Genomic DNA, 22,864 nt, shown 5'->3' on the forward strand with positions numbered 1-22,864 from the left:
TTTGCCATTCAGGCTTCTTACGTTGATAGTACCGATCTTTAACTCTGGTGATGTTGAGTTGGGGTTTATTTTCAGATTTGTTCCAGTAGCTGACTTTTCGCTGTTCGCCCTGGTTCCCTGGTGAAAACAACGGGGGCCTTGTATAACCGGGCGACGCCCCAGCCGGCATGAAATTTTGTCATGTTGTACCATCATTCTATATTTTGGTTTAACCAATAAGAATACAATTTGGTCGGCTAAATCCCAAATTGCCAGCCCATCCTCGTCCGTTCAGTATCCAAGTAGATACCCAACAGGGTGCACCACGAGAAGGTGAGGATTGGACATTAGGTCAGAAGCCCTGGTCGGTTCTCCGCATTCCTTTAAAGGCTATGTGGAGGTCTCCTCTCAGTTATACAGCTTTGACCCTTAAGCACCCCGAATTGCTTTTTACAACTCATAATCTAGGGTAAACTTCCCTGTTACTTCATTTATCTTTCTAAACAGGTCCCTTTTTTCATTTTCCTTTCTTACCAATGTCTCTGGAAATCCTCACTCAGTTGTCTAAGCCTTTCTTTTCTTCTGAACTTTCTTCTGCTAAGATACCCAACAGGGTGCACCACGAGAAGGTGAGGATTGGACATTAGGTCAGAATCCCTGGTCGGTTCTCCGCATTCCTTTAAAGGCTATGTGGAGGTCTCCTCTCAGTTATACAGCTTTGACCCTTAAGCACCCCGAATTGCTTTTTACAACTCCTAATCTAGGGTAAACTTCCCTGTTACTTCATTTATCTTTCTAAACAGGTCCCTTTTTTCATTTTCCTTTCTTACCAATGTCTCTGGAAATCCTCACTCAGTTGTCTAAGCCTTTCTTTTCTTCTGAACTTTCTTCTGCTATTTGAATATCTTCTTTTGGCAGCCATTTACAATCTTCCTTTGTTGTTGCTTTACTTAAGAGTCTTTGTTTTTTCTATTACTGTGCATTTTGTTTCTTCTCCCAGTTCTAATTCTCTTCCTGTCCTCTACAGACTTTTCTTTCCGACTTCTACTCTAAATGCTTCATTTATATTATTTAAATCAAATTTGGTACTTTTATTTTATTTGGTACTGTTGGTATTTCTTCTTATCCTTTAATTTTACTTCAGCTATCAATAATTAATGATCTGTTCCACAGTCTGCACCAGGTAGTGTCTTTGCTGCTTTGATAGCATTTCTCCACCTTCTGCTGGCAACAGTAAAATCTATCTGATTTCTATATTCACCATTATTTGAAGTCCATGTGTACACTCTTCTTTTATGTTGAAAATAAGTGTTTGCAAAAAAGAAACTGTTATTGACACAAAACTCCAACATACTTTCTCCTGCTTTATTCATCAGTCCTAATTCAAATTTTCCAGTGATCCATCGTTCTTCTTTTTCTCAGAGTTTTCCATTCCAGTCACCTAATATCAACAGAAAATCTGTTTTATTAATACTGTATATTGTTGCAACCCACCGTAAAATTCTTCAGCCTCATCTTCCCTTGGATCTGTAGTGGGTGTATATATCTGTATCAGTGTAACATTCACTGGATTATGCCTTAATTTGAGTTGGATTATTCTGTCAGACACTGGGTTGTAACCCAAAATGTATTTTCTATATTCTCTTTTACTATGAATGCTGCTCCATTTCTTCAAAGGTCTTTTATGTCCAGACTAATACATCATGAAATCATAAGTATCAAAGTGAACGACTCCTGTCCTGAACCTGCAGCCTCTTGGCTGGAGAGCAGATACACTAACCACTCGACCAACCAGGCTGGTGCAAAAGAAGTTATGCTCATGTTTAAAAGGGTGTGGCCAATATAAAGAGAAAATGTTGAGCTTTATTTGGAACTTTGGGTACCTATAAGAAGCACTGCAGTGATAAACAGTGTAAAAGACACATTGTTTGTCTACAATTCATTCTCAAGACCTGTTGAAGTATTTCAAGTTTCAGTGCTGCATAATCCAGAAAATTCCACAAGAAAAGAAGCTTGTGAACCCTGAATATCTCAGTGATCAGCTCAGATTGAAAATGTATTTTTATAGATATCAGTGTTGCAGAAAAAGATTATTCAATTCACTACATGAACAGAGCAGTACAGTTTACACAACACCTTGTTCTCAGATACTCATTTTCATTGGGTGGGGCTGTGAATAAGCAGGTTATATAGTTTTGGACAATAAAGCATCCCTCATCCTACTTGGACAACAGAGTTTCTCCCCTCAAGGAAACTTTTCCATTTTGAGTGTACAGTGTACTGCAGGATAGTACACTGGACCAAAAACCTTTTAGTAATGAGTCAGAAAGCTTCCTTTATCATGATGCACCTAGTACTTCTAGTCTATCCTGGAGGGGAGTAGTTGTAAGCAGGAGGCATTGTTGAAGTCATGTTATGGTAAGGAGACCGCTCATTCTCTGTATGGGTATCATGTCTAGAAAACTGAATTCTCAGCCTCCATCACTCACAACTGGACATGTGTCATAGAAAGGTACAGAGAAAGGCTCTTAACATTTTCAGAGTTTTTGATCATATCTGACATTGATGCTTGTCCAGTAAATTACCTTCTTTTGGTCTACCAGTCACACTCCATAATGGGATAATCAGCTCTCTTTCCAGTCATTCACTGTATGTCATAGTGGATGGATTCCTCTCTTCAAACTTTGGTATACAATGCAGGAGTGCTCTGTTCTATCATATACTTTCTTTTCCCTCTATAGAATTTACTTGCTTTCAGTGACAAGTAATTTTATCCACTCCTTTGCAGGCAGTACACTCCAAGCTTCTACGTCATCTGCAACTAGTGTCTTAAATACCAATCTCCATACTATTTTTCAATGGAATAAGGAGAACTTGGTTATTACTTTCAGGTGTTAGCAAAACATCAGTCCATGTTGCTGTCCTTGAATTGATGTTTACTTCTAGCCTCTCCTTCTATAAACATATCACATGAATAGTTTTCACAGCCTCTAAAAGCCTAGCTGCTACTTTTCACTCATCCAGTTACTAACTATACAAATTCCATGTTTGTCTATCCTTAGTGTACCTTTCATTCATTCATGTTTTGAGTGGTGCACCTAGTACCTAAAATTCTTGATTGTCCAGAGAGGAACATTTAAGCTCATAGATGAACCCTCACTGACTCACTTCAGCCTCTCTTTCACAGTTGCTTTGTTTTAGCTTTTTGCCTTTATACAGATACTTCCATGGGCACTGCTCCACTGAACTGACAAACATCATTTCTTCAATTTCTGTAGGTCTATTTATACAAGAGAAGCAGCTGTCCAATATCCCTTTTTCAGTGCAAAACTCCGAACCTGCCTCTTTTCCTCTTCTATTTCATTTACATAGCCTTCCTCATGAAATGTTCCTCTGCAACTTCCAACCTATCTAAAACAATGTCAGTAACTTCTTTCACAACCGCCACCTATATCCCACACGTGGTGTTTTTATACCTCTTGTATATGGGTTCAATATATATATATATATATATATATATATATATTTTTTTTTTTTTTCAGAATTCATTTTTACTCGGTTGGAATATTATTCAAAAAACTTTAATGACTGTTACCGAGAGATAAAAAGATGACGTGGTATATTTGAAAAGATACTACTAGTTAACAAGTTTCGTTGAATAGATCAACATCTTCAGGTATCACAATCAAAGAAATATATAAAGAATTACAGAGACTTAAAATTGTAATAACAGAACAAGTACAAAAAGACAGTAGCGTGTTTGAAAACAAAATGCGAGCTTGAGTTCCAAACAAACATATACTATGCGCTGTTGCGAGTGCACCAATACTGAACAGAGGCAACGTGTGCATCACAGAGATTGAAACTTAGGCTGCTGTTGATATGAGAAGAATCTAGAAAAATTTCTCTAGATTTGACAGTCTTTCTTTCGAGTTCATCATAGCACACATGGATGTTAGAAGTTTGAGTCCAGTTCACAATGTGTTGACGGCCTTCTTCTGAGTTAACTGAAAAGAGAACGTGGCTAGAGAGAGCACTGGCTCTAGTCCTGTTATAGGAGATATCTCTACGGTGTTCTTCCAAATGTAGAAGGATAGATTTAGCAGTCTGTCCATAGTATGTTTGTTTCGCACTCAAGCTCGCATTTTGTTTTCAAACACATTGCTGTCTTTTTGTACTTGTTCTGTTATTACAATTTTAAGTCTCTGTAATTCTTTATATATTTCTTTGATTGCGATACCTGAAGATGTTGATCTATTCAACGAAACTTGTTAACTAATAGTATCTTTTTAAATATACCATGTCATCTTTTTATCTCTCGGTAACAGTCATTAAAGTTTTTTGAATAATATATATATATATACAGTTGCAAAAAAATTAATCTGAACATTCACATTTTAGAGAAAAATTTTAATTTGCAAGCAAATAAGTATAAAAATTAAACTCAAACTTTACCTAATAATTTATACGTGTTCTGTTTCTGATAAGTTCATTAATTCACTAAGACATGGACTCTACCAACATAGAACACATTTTTCTTATTTCTGCATCTCAAAACCATACTTTTATAATGAATTGTATTAAGTTATCCTTTGTATCACAGTTTGATTTTCCAAGTCTCTATTTCATTATGGCCCACAAATTTTCTGTTGGGTTAATGTCAGGAGAGTTACCTGGCCACTGAAGCAATTGGATGCTATGATTTTTGAGGAACTCTTTCACTTTTTTTGAAGTGTGGCATGGAGCGAGATCCTGTTGATAGATGAGTTCTTTGTCTTTCTGGATCTGTGGGACCACTCTTTTCTCCAATATTTTTATGTATTGGTCACTTTTCATCATACTGTCAACAGGTACAAATGATCCTGGACTGTCATGTGTAAAACATCCCCAGAACATATTTTCAGCTGGGTGTTTTAGGAACTTGTTGAAGGTGTTCAGGAGAAGTCTTCTCAGTTACTGATTTGTGAACATAGGGTACTAGCTCTCCTTGGACAAAGAAACGGCTCTCATCTGAGAATACGACCTTCCATTTCTCAATTGCTCAATCTTTGTACACTTTTGTCCACTGTAGCCTCTTTTTCTGCATAGCTTTCATCAACAGTTTTTTTTTTTTTTTTTTCTGGTCTGAGGACAGTCCTCCCTGCTTCCAACAATAATCCCACTAGCTGAAACATTAATCCCACTAGCTGTCAAGTCTCTATATAAGTTTATAGCAGACAATCTTGGATTCATTTTGCTTTTCTTAACTAGTAAGTATAGTTTTCCTTTTTCGCTCACATTTTTCCTTTTCTGTAAGGAGAAAAGGTACCTGTCTCCATAAATCTCTTTAAAATCGTATTGACATCACCCTAATTGTCTATTTGTCTTTGAGTCATGGATATGTGGTGAGAAAGAATACATATTTTTGAACGCTTTCTTGAAGATGTATCCATTTTATGGCTACACAAAATGAATAAAATGCTACAAATGCCAACTTGTTTACACTATTAAAAATGCATAAAACTATTCATAAACATCTTAGAGACAATAAAACATGCAGCACTCAACCGAAATAGTGAACTAAAACCAAAACCAAAAATTTGATGAAAATTAATCTTGTTTGGATTAATTTGTTTGCTAATGCGGGAATGTGTATGCACGCATACTGAGGAGGCACAACAATATGTCACTTCTCAAGGTGACATTGCATGAGTATGCAAGAAAAGTTGGTTACAAATAAGCCCACTCACCTTAATTTTTTGGTTTTATGTGTGTGTGCATCCAAGAAAATAAATAAAAATGTTTAATTTTTAAGACTGTTTTTACATTCATTTTTTTATTAATATAGTTTGATTTTCTCCCTTTTCTTATAGAGATAAAAAGAAGTTTGGTGGACCCAACCTGATTAAACAGGCATGCATGTAAGTTGTGTGGGTTTGGATGTGTATACAGTAAGTCCTCGACGTACAGAGATTTGAGTTACTCTGATTTGTAGATATACATGATTGCTGTACTTCATGTTAAGACTATCAACTTTGTGAACATAATAAATGGCTAAAACAGAGGCGAAAGCTTCAGTTTGGAATAGGTAAGATATTATATTAAAATGAAGGATATTATGGATTTAGCTATATTTTATAGTCAAATCGAAAAAGAATTTTTAAAAAGTTTCTCAAAGCTTAACAAAAACTTAGGAGAATTTAACCTTTGACATTGGAGTTACCTTAGTTTGCACTATTTAAAATGCACAAGATAACTGTGACATTATATTCTCATAAGCTCTGTGGTTCAAAACTTTCATTTTCTTTCTACATTTGACTCTAAAATATGAGTGGATCCATAATATCTTCCATTTTAATATAATAGATATCTGTTAAAAGCTGATAATGTCATCACCAGTATGCTTGTTTTAAGTGCATTGAGCATAGGTTGTGTCTTTTTTAGTGAACCTAGGTAGATATTTACTGTAAACAAATTATAAACCTTAAATCTGAGAAATGTGAAAGTGATGAGAATACATGTATTCAATTCACAATTAAGAACAGGAGTATTTTAACTATGGACTAAAAGTAGAAATTATTAAACGATATGAAAAAAGTAACCATCATGCATGCTTATGAAATGAATGACTGTATTGCCTAATAGAATTATTGCAAAGGAAAAAGTTCTCATTATGCATCACATGAAAAATGACCACTTCTAAGAAAATGGGCATATTAATAGAAGAACTGAAAAATTATTGGCGATTTTAATTTAAGACATTCAACAACCAATGGCAATAAGTTTTATGGTTATACATGAGAAAACCCAAGATACAAATGCATGCTGCAAACTGATTAACGGGGATTTAAAAAAGGCTTCAATACAATATTACATTTCATAATGAATATGTAATACTTTTTATATTAGTTTTCTTACAATTACATATGCGTTTATATTTATGTGATCGATAGGATGTTAGTATTCTTAAGTCAGTATTCTTTTCATAAGCAGAACCTATTTAGCTTTAACGATCCTTAGAATCAAATATTTATCAAAAATGCATTGTATTTAAGTACCATTTGGCTTATGCGGATTTTCAAATGATGCAGAAACCTTTGTAATGAATTAACTGCATAAGTCGAGAACTTACTGTGGTGTGTTTATATGTTTATATATATGTATGTATATATTTCTTTTTAATATTACTGTACTGAGAGTTTTGAAATCATTAGTTTAGAAAAGAGTATTATTTTATATATATTATTTCATCAAGACTAATACAGTAGGTATAGTTAATGTAGTGGCACTTCTCCACCTGTCTAATTGGGACTCCATTTACATTTAGAGTGCAATGGGATGGTTGTCTTGAGACCACAAACGTTTCAGTTTTGGCCACACTGATCTTCATTCCGGCATCTGCACAAACAGTTACAAACCTATCCAGGGTCCGCTGGAGGTCATCTGTGGAAGAGCTAAGCAGAACTAGGTCATCTGCAAAAAGCAGACATCCAATGCTACATTTTCCAATTCTGACACACTCACTGCCTCGGCTGTGCCTATCAATCCAGTCCATAAATATTATGAAAAGGAGGGGTGACAGAACACACCCTTGGCGGAGGCCAACGGAGACTGTGAAAGGTTCAGACTTTGTGCTGTTTACCCTGACACAAAACTCTGGGCATTCATACAAGGACTTGATGGCAGCTAATAGTTGACCATCCACTCCATACTCCTGTACTACTTGCCAAAGCTTATCCCGAGGAACCCAGTCATATGCCTTCTCCAAGTCTACAAAACGTGTAGACATTCTTGGCATATTCCCAAGATTTCTCAAAGACTTGCTTTAAAGTGAAGATTTGGTCAGTTGTGCTTCTATCAGGACGAAAGCCACATTGTTCTTCCTGGAACTTTGACTCAACTATGCTCCTGCACCGTCTTTCTAAGCACTTAGCATACACTTTCCCAGGCAGGCTGAGCAGAGAGATGCCACGATAGTTACTGCAATCCTTCTGGTCTCCCTTCTTAAAGACTGGTATTATTATGCCTGTCTGCCATTGCTTTGGTGCTCACCCAGATATCCAAGCAGCCTGACACACTCGAGTCAGCCAGAGAACACCATCTCGATTTAAGGCTTTTAGCATTTCGGGCCGAATTTCATCATCGCCAGCAGCCTTGCCCGATTTTAGCAATTTTATTACTAAATGGACCTCTTCTGCTGTGAGACTAGTCATTGCCCCGATCTGCACCTCTTGGATGCCCACAACTGCTGGGCCACCCGGGTTAAGAAGGCTCTCAAAGTATTCCCTCCATCTGTGGAGGATATCCTTCTCGGTTATTAAAAGTGCACCATCAGAGGCCTTAATTGCCCTTGCTGTGCATGATTTCCTCCCTCAAAGGCGGTGGATGGTCTGCCAGAATACTTTGTCTGCATTTGCATAGGATGAGTCTAATCTTTCTCCAAAGGATTCCCAAGCCTTCTGCTTTGCTGTCTTTACTGCCTTAGCAGCAACTTTTCGTGCCTCAGCATACTGCAAACGCATCTCAGGTGACCTGACTCTAAGCCATGTTAGGTAGGACCCCTTTTTTGCCCGGACAGTTTTTCGGACTTCTTGGTTCCACCAAGGTGTCATTTTCTCACTGCCTGTTGCCACGCCGAGCCGCTTTCTGCCACACCATGAGAGTGCAGAGGCAGTGACAGCTGTTCTGAACAGCTTCCATTCCTCCTCAACATCTGCAGTATGCTTGGGAATCTCTTTGAACCTGGAGGAAATGTCATCTGCAAAATTCTTCCTCACAGCCTCATTTTCCAATGTCTCCCATTTCACGCAGTATAGCTGCTTAGGCCTACCAGCGTTGATGGTAGCATCTGGTTTCTGAAGCCGTAGAGTGCACACAACAAGGTGGTGGTCAGTTGACAATTCTGCCCCTCTTCTCACGCGAACGTCCAACACTGAGGAAAATAGGTCTGCTGGGACTATAAAGAAGTCAATCAGAGACCTTTGTTCTAGTGTATCCCTGTACCAGATATACTTATGGACTTCTCGGTCCTGGAAGAAGGTATTCATTATGGACAAGCTGTTAGTACAGCAGAAGTCCAATAATTTCAACCCATTCGTATTAAGGTCAGGGGCACCGTTCCTCCCAACCACACCCCTCCATGTCTGGTCATCTGTTCCAACATGCGCATTGAAGTCACCCATTAGCAGGACTGATTCCATGTCTGCCACCCTGTCAAAAGCAGCATCCACTTCCTCTAGGAAGGCAGAGTATTCTGACTCCAGATTAGGTGCATAGGCTTGCACCACAGCCAAATCATGGTTTTTCATCTGAAGCTTTAACACACATACCCCCCAATGGGATCCACACAGCAACACAGTCTGACAGCTGGGGGCTTGTGAGTATCCCCACACCCGCCTGAGCAGACATTGTCGGGCTCACACCAGAGTAGTAGAGCTTCCATTCCTTATCCAGGTCGACAGTTCCAAAGCCTCTCCTCTTGGTTGAAGAAAGTCCGACTAAGTCTAGCCGTTAGCGCTCGGCTTCCTCAACCAGTTCCAACTCCTTCCCTGTCAGAGAGAAGATGTTCCAGTTGCCTAAAGCCATAGTCTGGTGCCATTGTCGTTCCCATTTCTGTCCTTTTGCAGAACCATTTCTTTGCGCTGCCCCTAAACACCTCCCCAAACTGGTAGCAGGCCCATTGATGAAGTTTCCTCTAGCAGAGTGCTGAGGAGTGGTGTCTAAGGGAGACTGTAACATATTTTTCGAACAGGTCCCTCTGCCTAAAACCCGAATGCGTCCCTTGGTATCCCGCGCGACGGACGATGCGGTATGAACATTTTTTGATAGCCTGATCATGTTACAGTAGCTCCATATTATGAACTTAATAAATATTTTCAGCATAGTGGTAAGTAAGGTTTCATTTACTGACTTGATAAGTAAAGCAGCCGAAGTATGCCACGAGAATTATACAAATGATCTCCAAGAGATTTCAAGTGATGACGACGTCCGGCCACTTGTAAATAAAGAACATCTACAAAATGTTTGTTTTGAAGACAGTGATGACGATTAAAATATGCACTTTATTTTATTTTGCCTGAAACATTTACAGGGTGTTCGGGATAAATTTGACAGTTTCGTAAGCAAAAAGAAAATCTTCTTTGTATCTATTAAATTTAATGAATTGACAAAAAAACATTACAGGCAGAGTTAATTACAATACTATCAACAAGATTTACTCAAAATAACCACCATTAGCATCGATCACAGCTTCAATTCTGCTTCGGAACCTCGAACAAGCTGATGCTACAGTCTCCCTGGGAAGGGCCGCAAAAACTGTTTTAATTTTATCCATTAACTGGGCTTTTGTATTACTGGAAGTGCGATTGGTGTCTTTTTCAACTGCGCCCCATACAAAATAATCCATGGGGTTAAGGTCTGGGGAGTTTGGAGGCCAAACATTTGGACTGGTGAAGTCGTAGAAATTTTCAGACAACCATTTTTGACTTTTCCCAGAGGTGTGGCAAGGGGCCGAATCCTGCTGCCATACATACGGCCTACCATTGGCTACCCTTGTTATCCAGGGCTTGACTACAGTTAGCAACTCCACGAACAAAGCCCGAATTCCAATGCCAGGGTTCTTCAACACCTGTTCCTGCAGATTTGCGAGGAATTCTGCTGTACGAACGCAATCAGATCGTCTGCTAGGGATCTTTCTTCTTGCTACATCCTCGTAGTCACCATTGCAAGTCTCTAGTTCATGCCTGATTGTTTTTACTGTATTCAGGGAGCATTGGGCAGCAGTCGTAATATCCTTATTTTGATGGCGGGCACGAATCATCATGATACAAGTTATTCTCTTCCATGATTCAGGTGGGTTCCAGCTATCCATCCTTTCTGACATCTTGTATATGAATGAAGAAGGGTCCAAACTTTTAAATGAAGAGAAGTGTGTGTTAATACATGTAACTTACGGAAAAATATAATTAATTATAAATATGTCAAATTTATCCCGAACACCCTGTATGCATTATGTGCAATGAAGTTTACGTAGAATTTGTATTTTTTTATAATTTTATGCTATGCATTTGTTTCATAGTTTATGTTTTCTTAACTTACATGAATTACCTGAATTAAATATAAAATATTTTTTGTTGGGTATGTCATTGTTGTTTATATAATTAAAAAAAGAAAACGATTTCGGAACCTAACCCTACTTTTTCTATGTGATCTGAGTCTCTCATAACGTGATTTATATAACGTGCATATTTATGGAACCTAACATCCACGTTATACAAGGGTTACCTGTATATGAAATTAGTGAAATAGAACAAATATCCCTATTCCATCTCAGGTAATTTACCTGTTATAGGTTAAAAAAAAAAAGTTGAGTTCCTCCAATTAAGCATTCGATTCTTTATGTATACCTATATATATAAATGCTTTTTAAGCATTCATTCATATTTTCCTCTCCAATTTGCTATTGTTACATTGGCATGCCATTCATGATCCTAAAAAAATTGCATAAAACAAAGAAACTTTGGGTGAATGCATAAATATGCTAAATGATGTAACAAAAAAATGTACATTTTATTCATTTGCAAATGGCTTTCTAATTCTGAACAGATGATAATACCTATGAAGAGCACAAAAACTTTCAAATTTTATTTGGTCTCTCATAACTTTTGTGGGCTTCAAAACCGGTTTTTAATTTTTTTGCAAACTTTGAGGCATTTTTTTTCATTGAAGAAAAGCTTTAATCAAGCTGATTTTGTGCTGTGCATTGGCTAATGATAATCCAATAACTGTAGTCTGTAGAGATCAAAATGTTTTTTTAAGCTTAAGGTACTGGAGGGAATTATTCAGTAGAGTAGCAGTCTCATGCTGTGCAATGAAATTCATCTTCTACCTAAAGACATTCACAGATATCTATGTCCTGCTGATTAGAGAGCAGAAGGCTATTTACCAATTGAGATTTGCAGTGTTTACTTTCTTATTACACTGTTTATACTAGCTTAAAGTATTTTAAGTAGAACAAATACAGCTTTCTGTTTTGTAGATGATCATGAACTCATTATCCTTTTCACATTTTGTTTGTAGCCTCATGGCAATTTTTCCAGACTGTTTTTCAGCTAATCCTTTAGTTAGTCTATCTGTGGTATACATGTAGGGATTTTTCTCTTGGAAATTCTGACTTTTAATTGTACAACTCAGAAATGTTGACTGTAGAATTCATAATATTAATGTTAGGATTTAGGATTACAAGAAGGTAGCAGTTAGCTGTTGTATTTTCACCCTGAAGTCTCTGAAATTACTGATTGTCATGGGTTTCAGCTGTTGAAGATGGAGATTGGCTATCTACCAGTTTCAAAATGTTAGAACTGGAAGAGCTTTGTCTACTTAATTTAAGAATAAATCATTAGATGATTTATGCATTTATTTATTGTATATAATAAGTTTATACCAGCATATTTAAAATATTTGTTAAAAGTTTAGAAGACTTAAATAGCTGTGGTAAGCAATTTTGTTGTACTATTATGTTAATAAGTTGCCAAGCAGTTGCTCATCTAGATTTTCCTTCCAGCACAAATGGCAATTCTCCCCGACACACACACTTCTTCTCTAATTAGAAGCTACCAGGAATACTATCATTTCTAACATTTTATTTTAAACAGAGGTATTTTTTCACTTGTTTTTATAATAACACGATCAAACATACATATATGCACTGAAGTGCCAGTTGAATTAGGGTTAGCTACCTAGTAATGTGTTGGACCTCCTCTGGTTCTGATAACGGCTGCCACACTACGAGGCAAGGACTCCATGAGCTTGCAAAAATGTTTCACAGGTATGGCGACCTATACATCCTTCAGAGCCGTCCACAATTCACCAAAGAGTGATGGGACATGGGCAGAATCAGTTGCTCCACATTATCCTAAAGATTGTTGATGTGATTTAAATCAGGACTTCTAAGTAGCCACTTCGTTATTTCAAGTTAACAGAATGCCTCTAGAACCAAGTAATAGCCTGCCTTGACCTGTGAGATGAAAAGTTGTCTTGCTGGCAGATGCCATCTCCATTCGAATGCATGATGAACATTAATGGGTGCAAATGGTTCACCATGAGTTGCGCATATTAAGATGCATTGAGAATCATTGGTATACATACCAAAGGTTCCAAAGACATTGACCTGAAGGCATCTTCAGCCATCACTGAGTGGCCACCAGCTTATACAGTTCTGGCCTGATATGCAGAATCCATGGCTTCATGGGGTTGGCACCACATCCTCAGTCTTCCATCGGTGCTATGAAGTTTAAATCGCAATTCATCATTCCAGCGCATGTTGCCAATTTTCAGTCGTCCAGTTTCAATGTTGTTTAGCCCAGGCAAGGCATCAGTCTTATTTCGTTCCTTTAGAAGTGGGACTGTTGTAAGTTGGCAACTCCCAAAGCCGAGATGGTGAAGTGAATGTTGCACGGTCCTTGCACTGACTTTCCAACTGGAACCCTCGTTCAGATGGGAGGTCATTTGAGATAATGTCTGGCCCTTATTTATCCACACAATACAAGTCAGATGGTGAAGCCCACGATCATTCAAGGGTGGTTGCCCTTTGCAGTTTGTCTGGGTGCTTTTTTTTTTTGCCAGAATTTTCATATTCCCAGAAAATCCTTGAAACTGTTGTACAAAAAAAATCCAAGTTCATTGACAATTTCGGAAATTGAGTGACCCATCTGCCAGACACACAATCTGCCCTCTGTCAAATGCATCTAAATTCCATGCCTTTCCCATTACATTTCTCATGCCGAATGCTTGGGGAAGCCACTGCTGACAGATAAGTATAACCACGGTTTTGGCCACGCATGCGTGCAAATGCAGGAGTTGCAGTACAGAATTTGCATAGCGTCTCCTATCCCTTATTCAATGGCACAAACATATATATGTGTGTGTGCGTGTGTAATATTTTTTTTCTTTCTTTTCTTCAGCTTATGTATTCTCCACTGTTGGGTAAAGGCCTCTCCCATTGCGGGAGGGTTGGATCTACTTCTCCCATGGTGACCTATTCCATCTTTGGAGAGTGTTTATGCACTTGTATGAAGGTGAAAGACAATCACAAACATCCATGTCCCACACAGGATTTGAACCTGCATCCTTTTGGCTGGAGAGCAGATTCACTAACCACTTGGCCAATGAGGCTGGCATATATATATATATATATATATATATATATGTATTATTATTATTATTTTATTTTTATTTTTGTTTTAAAATATGTACAATAACTTGGAAACATATGTATATTATTTCTGGGAAAACTCCCACTTGGAAACAGTTATTTACCTTAAATATATAATTCAGAGTTGAAAGTTGCTTATACATATGATACATCTGATGCATATACAACATGCAATTCATTCACAGTCAAGATTTGGTGGGGTACAAGACTGAATGAGTGATTTCCAAATGTCACACAGACTGATATCCTGATTTCTGTTTGGACTATCATGGCAGCTTCATCTCATGCTTTTTTTTAAATTTAAAATTTTTTTATTTATTTATGGAGATATGAAATGAGCAGTAGGACTCAATCTCTAATCTTTTCATTTATAGATAGTATTATGATAATGTTCATCTGCTTGAATTTCATAACTTCTTGCAGTCTGACTAAGCCTTCCCACCAAAAGATTAACCTTTATACACCCTGACATACTTTTAGAATGGAAATCTGTCCTTGATGGTCGTAAGAGGGTTGGAAGGGGTTTTGAACTAGTTAATAAGTGAAGGTGATGCCATATAGAACTGATTCATTTTGAAATCACACCTAAGTTTGTGGTAGATAGATACATAATCCTGTATCTGAAGTCTTTAGCGGTATGTGGAAGTTTTTCTGTGTGCAGTAATTTATAAACAGTTCTTTTTAGGTAACCATTAAGAATAAATTGGTACTAGCCAAAGTCAAACTTTTTTTACAAAAAAATTCCTTTTTGTAAAATATCGATAGTCCTATTTTCTAAACATGGTAATACTGTCAAACTTTCGTTGATAGTGGGATAAACTGATGTGATGATATTAACCTGTATAAGTGGGCTTTTGAGTAACGTTAAGCCATATGACATGTCTAGAAAGTGAAATTTATTGTTCCTTTCTATTATGATACTAAATTTTATTTTGTAATTGACACTGTTAAGAAAGATCAGGAAATCTTTTTTTAGATCATACAAGCTATATTACCACCACGTAGATAACTTCAGAATAGATTCTGATAACGCCTTCTGTCATTCCATTCGCACTGTACAAGTTTGTAATTGGTTGGTGACATTAGGGATCTCATAGTTAAACCCATATTATTGATTATAAATCTGCATTCTCATTTGGAATTGGAGAGGTCAAGGTAGTGCTTGAAAATGTCTGTATCTGGTGGAAATGGGTCTTCTGTATGCAAAATGGCTTCTTCTGGCACATTCTTAAATAGTGATATTTCATCCAAACTAGCTGGAATGTCAGTTTACTTGAATTTTTGGGAAGAATTTTTAATAAACTTAATTTTAACTGTAAATAAATAGCTATTAAGTATATAGAAAGTTTTTAATTAGTTATATGTTTAATTTTTATATTTATTAATTCTTTTTTATATTTATTAAACTTTCATTTTTGTATTCAGGTACAGGCGTTGTCTTAGGCCAATTCTACCAAGCGCAGTACGCAAACCTATTAAGAGACCTCCAAAAGGTGAAGGAGATGGAAAACCATCTGGAGGTTATTCTGGTGCTGGTGGTGGAGGTTCTGGTATTGGTGCCTCACTCTCACCATCTTCATCAAGTTCTCCATCCTCAACCCCTGGAGGTAACAGTGGAAGTAGCTGTGGCTCAAGTTGTAGTTCTTCATCTTCCAGTGGCAGCAGCAGTAGTAGCAGTGGTAGCAGTAGTAGTAGTAGCAGCAGCAGCAGCAGCAGTGGTACCTCAGGAAGCTCCAGTAATAGTGATAATTGTGCCATTGGTTTGCCCTTGAATTCTCGAGGAAAGCTGTCTGGCAAGCATTCCACTAATTCTATGTTGTGCTTAAATTCAATTTGTTGCTCATCTACCTCACACAGAACAAATAAGGATTGTTCTAGTTGTTTTTATGAAAATGATTCTTCTATCTACAATTGCACTGGTGGGTGTAATAACTGGCTCAAAGTTCCTGGATGTCAGACAGTACAAAAGTTTTCTCTAAAAAGACCTATTAAACAAAAGGTATTAAGATTTATAATAAGTAAGAAATGTTATGTGTTTTGATATAATACTTGAAACATTGTGATATAATTATTTTCAGTGCTTGTAATAATATAATCTTGTGTCATACCAAATGAAGAAGAAATTGGTGTTCCTAGTAATTATTCTTTATTTTGGATATGATGGGTGACATAAAGGGTTTGGATGAGATTCATGTTAATATAATGGTGCATATTTATATCTGACCTACACATGAAAGGTTACAAGGTCTATAGCATATGGGCAAAAAGGATAAGAAGAAAATAGAATTTATTTATTTTTAACAACTGAAGGTGATATTCTCTGGGCAAAGAAGAATAGAAGAAGGTGTTTCAAAGAACAGAAATAGATGGAATGAAAGAGTAGGCAGAGAGGAGAGGTTGTTCAAGGAATTTCTAGCTTGACTTTAAAAGGGTATTGGTTAACAGTAGCTCTTGTTCGTATGATTTTGGAAGAGAGTGAAGGAATAATAGTGGCCAATTTGGCAAATCATTGTCTATGAAAGTATCTTTAGAAAAGGCATAAAAGGTAGAAACTGAATAGCTGTGGGAAAGGGATTGAAGTGATCTGTGAGAGAGGGTTCATTAATTAGCCAGAATTTCCCTCTTCTGGATAGAATCAAACAATTGTAGCAAGAGGATTTTGGTGCACTGTCCCAAGTATGTGAGCAATATTCCATGGTTATGTTTGGGATTTGTATAGAGTTATCAGTTGTAAAAGTGGTATCTTGTATGTGTGAAATGTGTTTGTGTCAGGTAAGGTTGGTAGTATAGGTCAGGCCAAGAAGGGAAATTTGATAGTGTTTGGATATCTAGATATTATTAGTTATGGAGCAGTATGAATTTTTTCTTGTGAGACATAAGACAGAAATGAGTTTTGGTGGCATTGAAGACTACAAGGCTGTGCTTATCTCATTTCAATGAGATAAGCACAACTAGGAGATCAGTGTTGAGGACATTGGTTATAGTGGATCTTGAGGATTCTAACAGTTGAGCACTACATGGTTTGTCAAGTGAAAAGGAGGAATGGAGTGTACTGTCATTGGCCAAGTTGTGGGTAGAATTTAAAATCTGTGAGAGCATCTCATTTATATACAAGAGGAAGAGAGTGGTTGAAAGTACAGAATCCTAGAACACTCCTGCATTGGTGGAGAAATCTGAGAAGAGGAAACAGTCTACCATGAAATGGTGATTGACCAACAAGAAAGTTGGCAGTCTAGTTTCAATAATGTAGGCAAACCATAAGATGACAATTTGCTGCACAGGCCCCTTTGCCAATTGTGATCAAATGCTTTTAAACTGTTGAGAGCAACTATGTGTGTTTCTCTGAATTTTTCCATGGCTTCAGTCCAGAGATGGGTGAAAGCTAGATCAGCAGTGGATGGGGAGTTGTAGTATCTGTGTTGCTGGTCACTGATTAGTTGGTAGGTCGTCAATAACCAATAACCAATCATCAATAACCAATTCCTGCATGTGGTGCAGGAATTGGTTATTGATGGCCTTTTCCATAGTTTTAGAGAGAATGTAAGTGAGAACAATTGGATGGTAGTTCATTTTCTGACTTTTATCTCCTTTCTTTGAGAAGGGCTGAATTTGGGATAGTTTCCACGCTGTAGGGTAGGTGCTAGTTCTGTGGCACACGTTTTTTATTATGTGGGATACCATCAGGACTGGATGCCTAGTTTGTGCTCAGGTTAGTTAAGTATTCTTTGAATTTCTTTCTGGTGAAGGACTATGGGTAACATGGAGAGAGCATTTCTTGGTAGTGTTGGGGGAACTTTGCCCAAGTCATCAGCACAAGAATCAGAAGAGAAGAGCGATGCCAGTAAGTCAGCCTTGTCTTTAGGTGAGGTGACTACAGTACCGTTTGGATGTGAGAGTGGTGGAAACTTGAATGGAACAAAAGGTGCACCCAATGGTAAGGGACTTGGCAAGGGACCAGAAAGATTCAAATGCTCTCTGAACAGGAGGCAAGTTTTGCAACACTTGTGTCTGTCTGATTTGGATTTTTTGATTATTCTTTTTCAGCTGTTGTGAGATGCAGTATAGGTAGTGTGAGCAGCTGGAGTTTTGGTTTTTAGCCACATGATATGCAGTTTTTTTTTACATCTTTCCTTCCTGTGAGGATGATTTCTGTTATTCAGTCTGAGCAGGTGTTTGGATCAGTAGAATTGAAGCAGTACTTGGATCATATGAAGTAGGAATAGAAGTCAATGAATTTGTCCCATTTGGCACCCCTGTAGTGTCAAAGGACATGAAGGTTGTTCTGTGGTGAAGGAGACTTGTATGAAGTTGTGATCTGAGTTACCAAGAGAAGAACTGACATCCACAGTTCTTGTTAGGAAGAGATAAACTGTGTTGACAAATTGGAAGGGGTTGTCAGTCAGATATTCTGGCATGGAGATTGATGATCTTGATCTGTGTTAGGTTGTTGCTAATGGCAAACATCTTGACATCCCTGCTTGTTTGATTGAACTGGAGAAGGGAAGCCAATTTGAGTTGTGGATGTTAAAATCCTTAAGAAGGATGATCTCACTATTAGGGTATTTCAGCTGTAAATAAATGAGCTTTAGTGAGAGATAGTTCAAGAGATCAGCATGGTTAACAGAGTTTGAAGAGAGCTAGAAACAGTAAATGAAAGTAGCAGGTTGGTTTTGTAGAGAAATTTTGAATCAAAGCAGATCAAGCAGGTGATTTCAGATTTTACAATCTCTGACATGGAGTTTTGATGAATGCACAACTACTGTACTTGGAGATATATGCACACCTGGCAGATGGAACAGTGTAATACACAGTTTGGGGACAGTGGTTACTTGAGGTTGCCAGTTGGGGTTCTTTTAGGAAGAGTAATTCAGGTTTAGATTATTGTGAGTTGTGGTGCACATAATTTATGTTTCTACATGAATGTTGGTGAAGTGGATATGGAAATTTTTGGTAAGAATTAATGTTGGTGTTTGAATTTTTTTAAAACTTTTTTTGTGGGAGAATTTTTGTGATCCACAGTAAAATCTTATTTCTGTGAGTTGTGATCCATTAAATGTGCAGAGAATGAGATAAAGAGGAAATGGGGCATGTAATGAGAGGTGACAGGCTTGCAAACATACTCCCTACAGAGAAGAAACCCAGTCTCTGTATATGGTTTGACAGTACCTCCTGCAACCACGGTACTTGGTCTCCCGCCAGTCACAAACTGACCAAGTAAGTGGCAGCAGGATTTGAAAATAACTGATTAGACATTAAATTGACAACCATAGGAAGCCTCTGGATTCATTGCTAACTACTTTGTCCCCCTGCAGTAACCAGTGGCTGGTCTATGGAACTCTTTACTGCTGTACCCTTGAATTGGTGATGGTCTGAGCTTTGTGATTGGCGTGTAATTGAGGGTACCACCCTAACTACATGCAGGAAGAGAGGGGGGGGGGGATATTATATGAATTCTCATGAAGCAAAATCTAATTTTTATGAAATAAAATTATTATTATATGAGTATCTCTATGGAGAGGACACTCATTGTGGCAGACTCACAACTAATCATTATTCATACAATGTTTTATCATACCTCTTTTTAAGTCATTCACTGTAAGGACACTCACAACTACCTCTGGTAATCCATTTTGGTCGTTCACCACTCTCCAAGCAAAAAAATCTAGTCTGTACACTCTTATTAACCACACTCTTGCACAATTGATGGGGATAACTCCTATTTCTCTTCGTACTCTTCATGAACTAAAAAAATTTCTTTTCAATCACTTATAGGAACCCTTTATAAGTTTCTATCCTGATCCTATCTCTTCTTTTCTTCCTGTCAGCTCAACTTTGATCTGTCCTCAGGCAGTATTCTACAGAACCTGCTACTAGCTTGGTCACTTGTCTCTGGATCCTCTTCATCCCCAAAAAGGCTAAGTGGCTAAATCTGTGCACAGTAGTCAAGGTGTGGGCATATCATATCCTTATAAAGAGGGATTATAACCTCCCTATCTTTACTTGTTAATGTGTTCTTCAACATCCAAGTAATCTTTGAGCAAATTGCCAACTTTTGCAATATGACCAGCTTCAGCTCTCTGTTCACCATAACCACCAAATCCCTAGCCTCATCAGTTTCCTGCACTCAAGTATCATCAGTGTATTACACATTATGATCTTACATTTTGCAACATTAAATTGACAGCCATTATTATTGTCCACATTGCCAGTTTATTTAAATTATCCTGCAGGATATCTACATCGTCTTTATCAACTGCTGCTTTCCTCAGTTTTGCATCATAACTAAAACAACTGAGTAACCCCCTTCCCCTTAATCATTCCCCATATACAAATATGGGGAATGATTATATACAAATATACTTAATATACAAAGTAAACAGTAGTGGTTCTACTACTAAGCCTTGAAGTGCTCCACTAGTCACCCTCATTCTTTTAGATTCCACCCTATACCTCTCTGTAAGCCTTCTCCCCCATACTCATCCATGTCAACATTTCCATTCCCATTTGCTTTAACTTATGCAGCATTCTTCCAAATGTCTTTGCAAAGCCCAGCAATATTGTGGTGTAGCCATTTCAGTTATCCAACTCAACTGTCACTCTATTATAAAAAGTAATTTACTAAGGCAGGCAGGATCTGCCTTTCAGAAAATCATGATTTCTGCCACATATGGAATTTTACCTGAATTCTGTTTTTAACTAATTCTCCTGACATAACTAAATAGTCTCAATTGCTACTTCTGTCTTTAAGCCTCTTTATATAATTGCATAAACTATTTATCTAAAACCATCTTGCCCCTCCTCTTTCTGCTCCCTCAAATCCTTGCTAGGATTGAAACTTACATGAAACAACTTGGTCAGAGGCACTACCAGTTCTGTTAAACATTCTTGTAACATGTAATCAAATGTCACTGCTTTATTCGCATTGATATTTTTCAATATGCTGAGTATCGTAAGTGAAACAGCATATAGCTGTTTCAATAAATGTTTAGATTTTTTCTTAGTGTCAGTTCTCACATCTGTTTCTGCCATGTTGGCAAGTTCAAAATCTCTACCTGAATGATACACCCTTGCAATGTGGTCACTTAACTCAACTTCTACTTCTGTCATTTCCCTACCATTGGCATTGATTAAAGTTATCCTTTCATAATCAGTCTTTCTCTTACTCGCTTCTTAGTGAAAAAACTCTTTAGAATTTCTTTTTGCATGCTTAGTAGCTAATTAGTAGCAAGTCATCATATTCTTATTTAGCCTCCTTTCCATTCTAGTCAGTCTTCTTGCCTTGTATCACTGATGAGTATGATGATCATCTTTTTATTTATATTTCCTCTACATCATTTTCTCTTTTTTGCAGCTCCTGCTTTATATTGCTGCTCACCCATCTAATCCCTACTTGGTTTATCCTCCTGATCCTGGGCATGCAGTCTGATACTACTTCTCTCAAACAATTCCTGACAATTTTTCATGAACTATTGATGTTCTTGCATTATAACTTTTTATGCCATGCCACTGCTCCAAGATCCCCCTAGATTTCCCTGATTGGATGCAGAGTAGCTACTTTATATATATATACAGAGTAATACTTCTTCCAACACTGTTACCAGATTCGTCACTCCCAAGCCCATGGTTGCCCCCATTACTTTCTGTTTTAGGTAATTATCTCTTAGTAACTGTATAAATTCCATTTCCAACTTGCCATGTACCCTTTCCTCTCTCCAGTTTGTCTCCATAGTTGAAATCTTCTATAATAATTGCTTGACCTGCACTCATTGTTCTGATCTGCTGATGATGCATGTCATCTACATTGTTGTTTTGTACACTCCCTAGTCTATAGTAGCATCCAACTATATATTTTGTCTTATTGGCCTTTATCTAACTCTTAATAGCTTCAAATGAACCATCTTTATCACACCTAAAATTCTCTTTATATTTTTTTTTTGGCTAAGTTCTTTAGCTTTCATCAGTAATAACCTTCTTCCTGTCTTGTTCTCAGTATCCTCCCTGAAAATAAAATGTCCCATACATTCCATCCCTGCAGCTATGTCATCTGATAATTTTTGGCTTAGTCGAGCTGACCATCACCAAAAACTCCTCAACAGTTATCCTTTTATGATGTATTACCAGCCCATTCAAATTCAAAATCTGTGAAACTGCATTTGGCATTGTATAATTATTTCTGTACTTGCACTCATTTGTTGCAGGGGGGTGGGTGGCTGGACCTACACATCACTGTCTCCACTTAACATCTCCAATTTTCTCTGATTTTTTTCCTTCCATATATCTATGTGGGATTCTAAGGCAGTGGGGCAATGGAATACTATGTGGGATATGAAGGTAATTAATATGAAGTCTCTAGCTTCTGTATATAAATAGCCTAGTCATGAAGATACTTCACTCACAAACTTTGCTCACACTTGGATAAAGGATTAAACAAGAATGCAAGTTCTTGGCAAGTATTAATTTAAACTGCACATGATTCCTCCTGCAAAACAGTCTCAATCAATTGTTAGCAATTATGGCTATTATTCTCAATTCATTCCTATCATATCATGGCAGCAGATACAGTCTTCACTTTCTTACTCATCTTTTTTGCTGCTTCCAACAGCTTTCATATCTTCTCTTATTGCATATTCTCACCTTTCAAATCATTTGTGCCTGCCAAAACATTCAACTTTTTCATTGCTCCTCTCTGCAAAC

The 22,864-nt window shown here is 37.4% G+C and overlaps 1 protein-coding gene across 1 annotated transcript in view; it reads left to right on the forward strand.

The window, feature by feature from the left end:
- Positions 1–22,864, forward strand: part of LOC150093937 (uncharacterized) — a 209,264-nt gene that overhangs the window by 32,020 nt on the left and 154,380 nt on the right. Inside the window, exons 5-6 of the mRNA XM_090412924.1 lie at positions 5,832–5,879; positions 15,596–16,169. Of these exons, the coding sequence (XP_090269050.1) occupies positions 5,832–5,879; positions 15,596–16,169 (622 nt within the window). The remainder of the gene's footprint in view (positions 1–5,831; positions 5,880–15,595; positions 16,170–22,864) is intronic.

Source organism: Typopeltis vanoorti, chromosome 23 (assembly GCF_054136105.1).
Source record: "Typopeltis vanoorti isolate ZY-2024b chromosome 23, IOZ_Tvanoo_1.0, whole genome shotgun sequence".
Classification (NCBI taxonomy): Eukaryota; Metazoa; Arthropoda; class Arachnida; order Uropygi; family Thelyphonidae; genus Typopeltis; species Typopeltis vanoorti.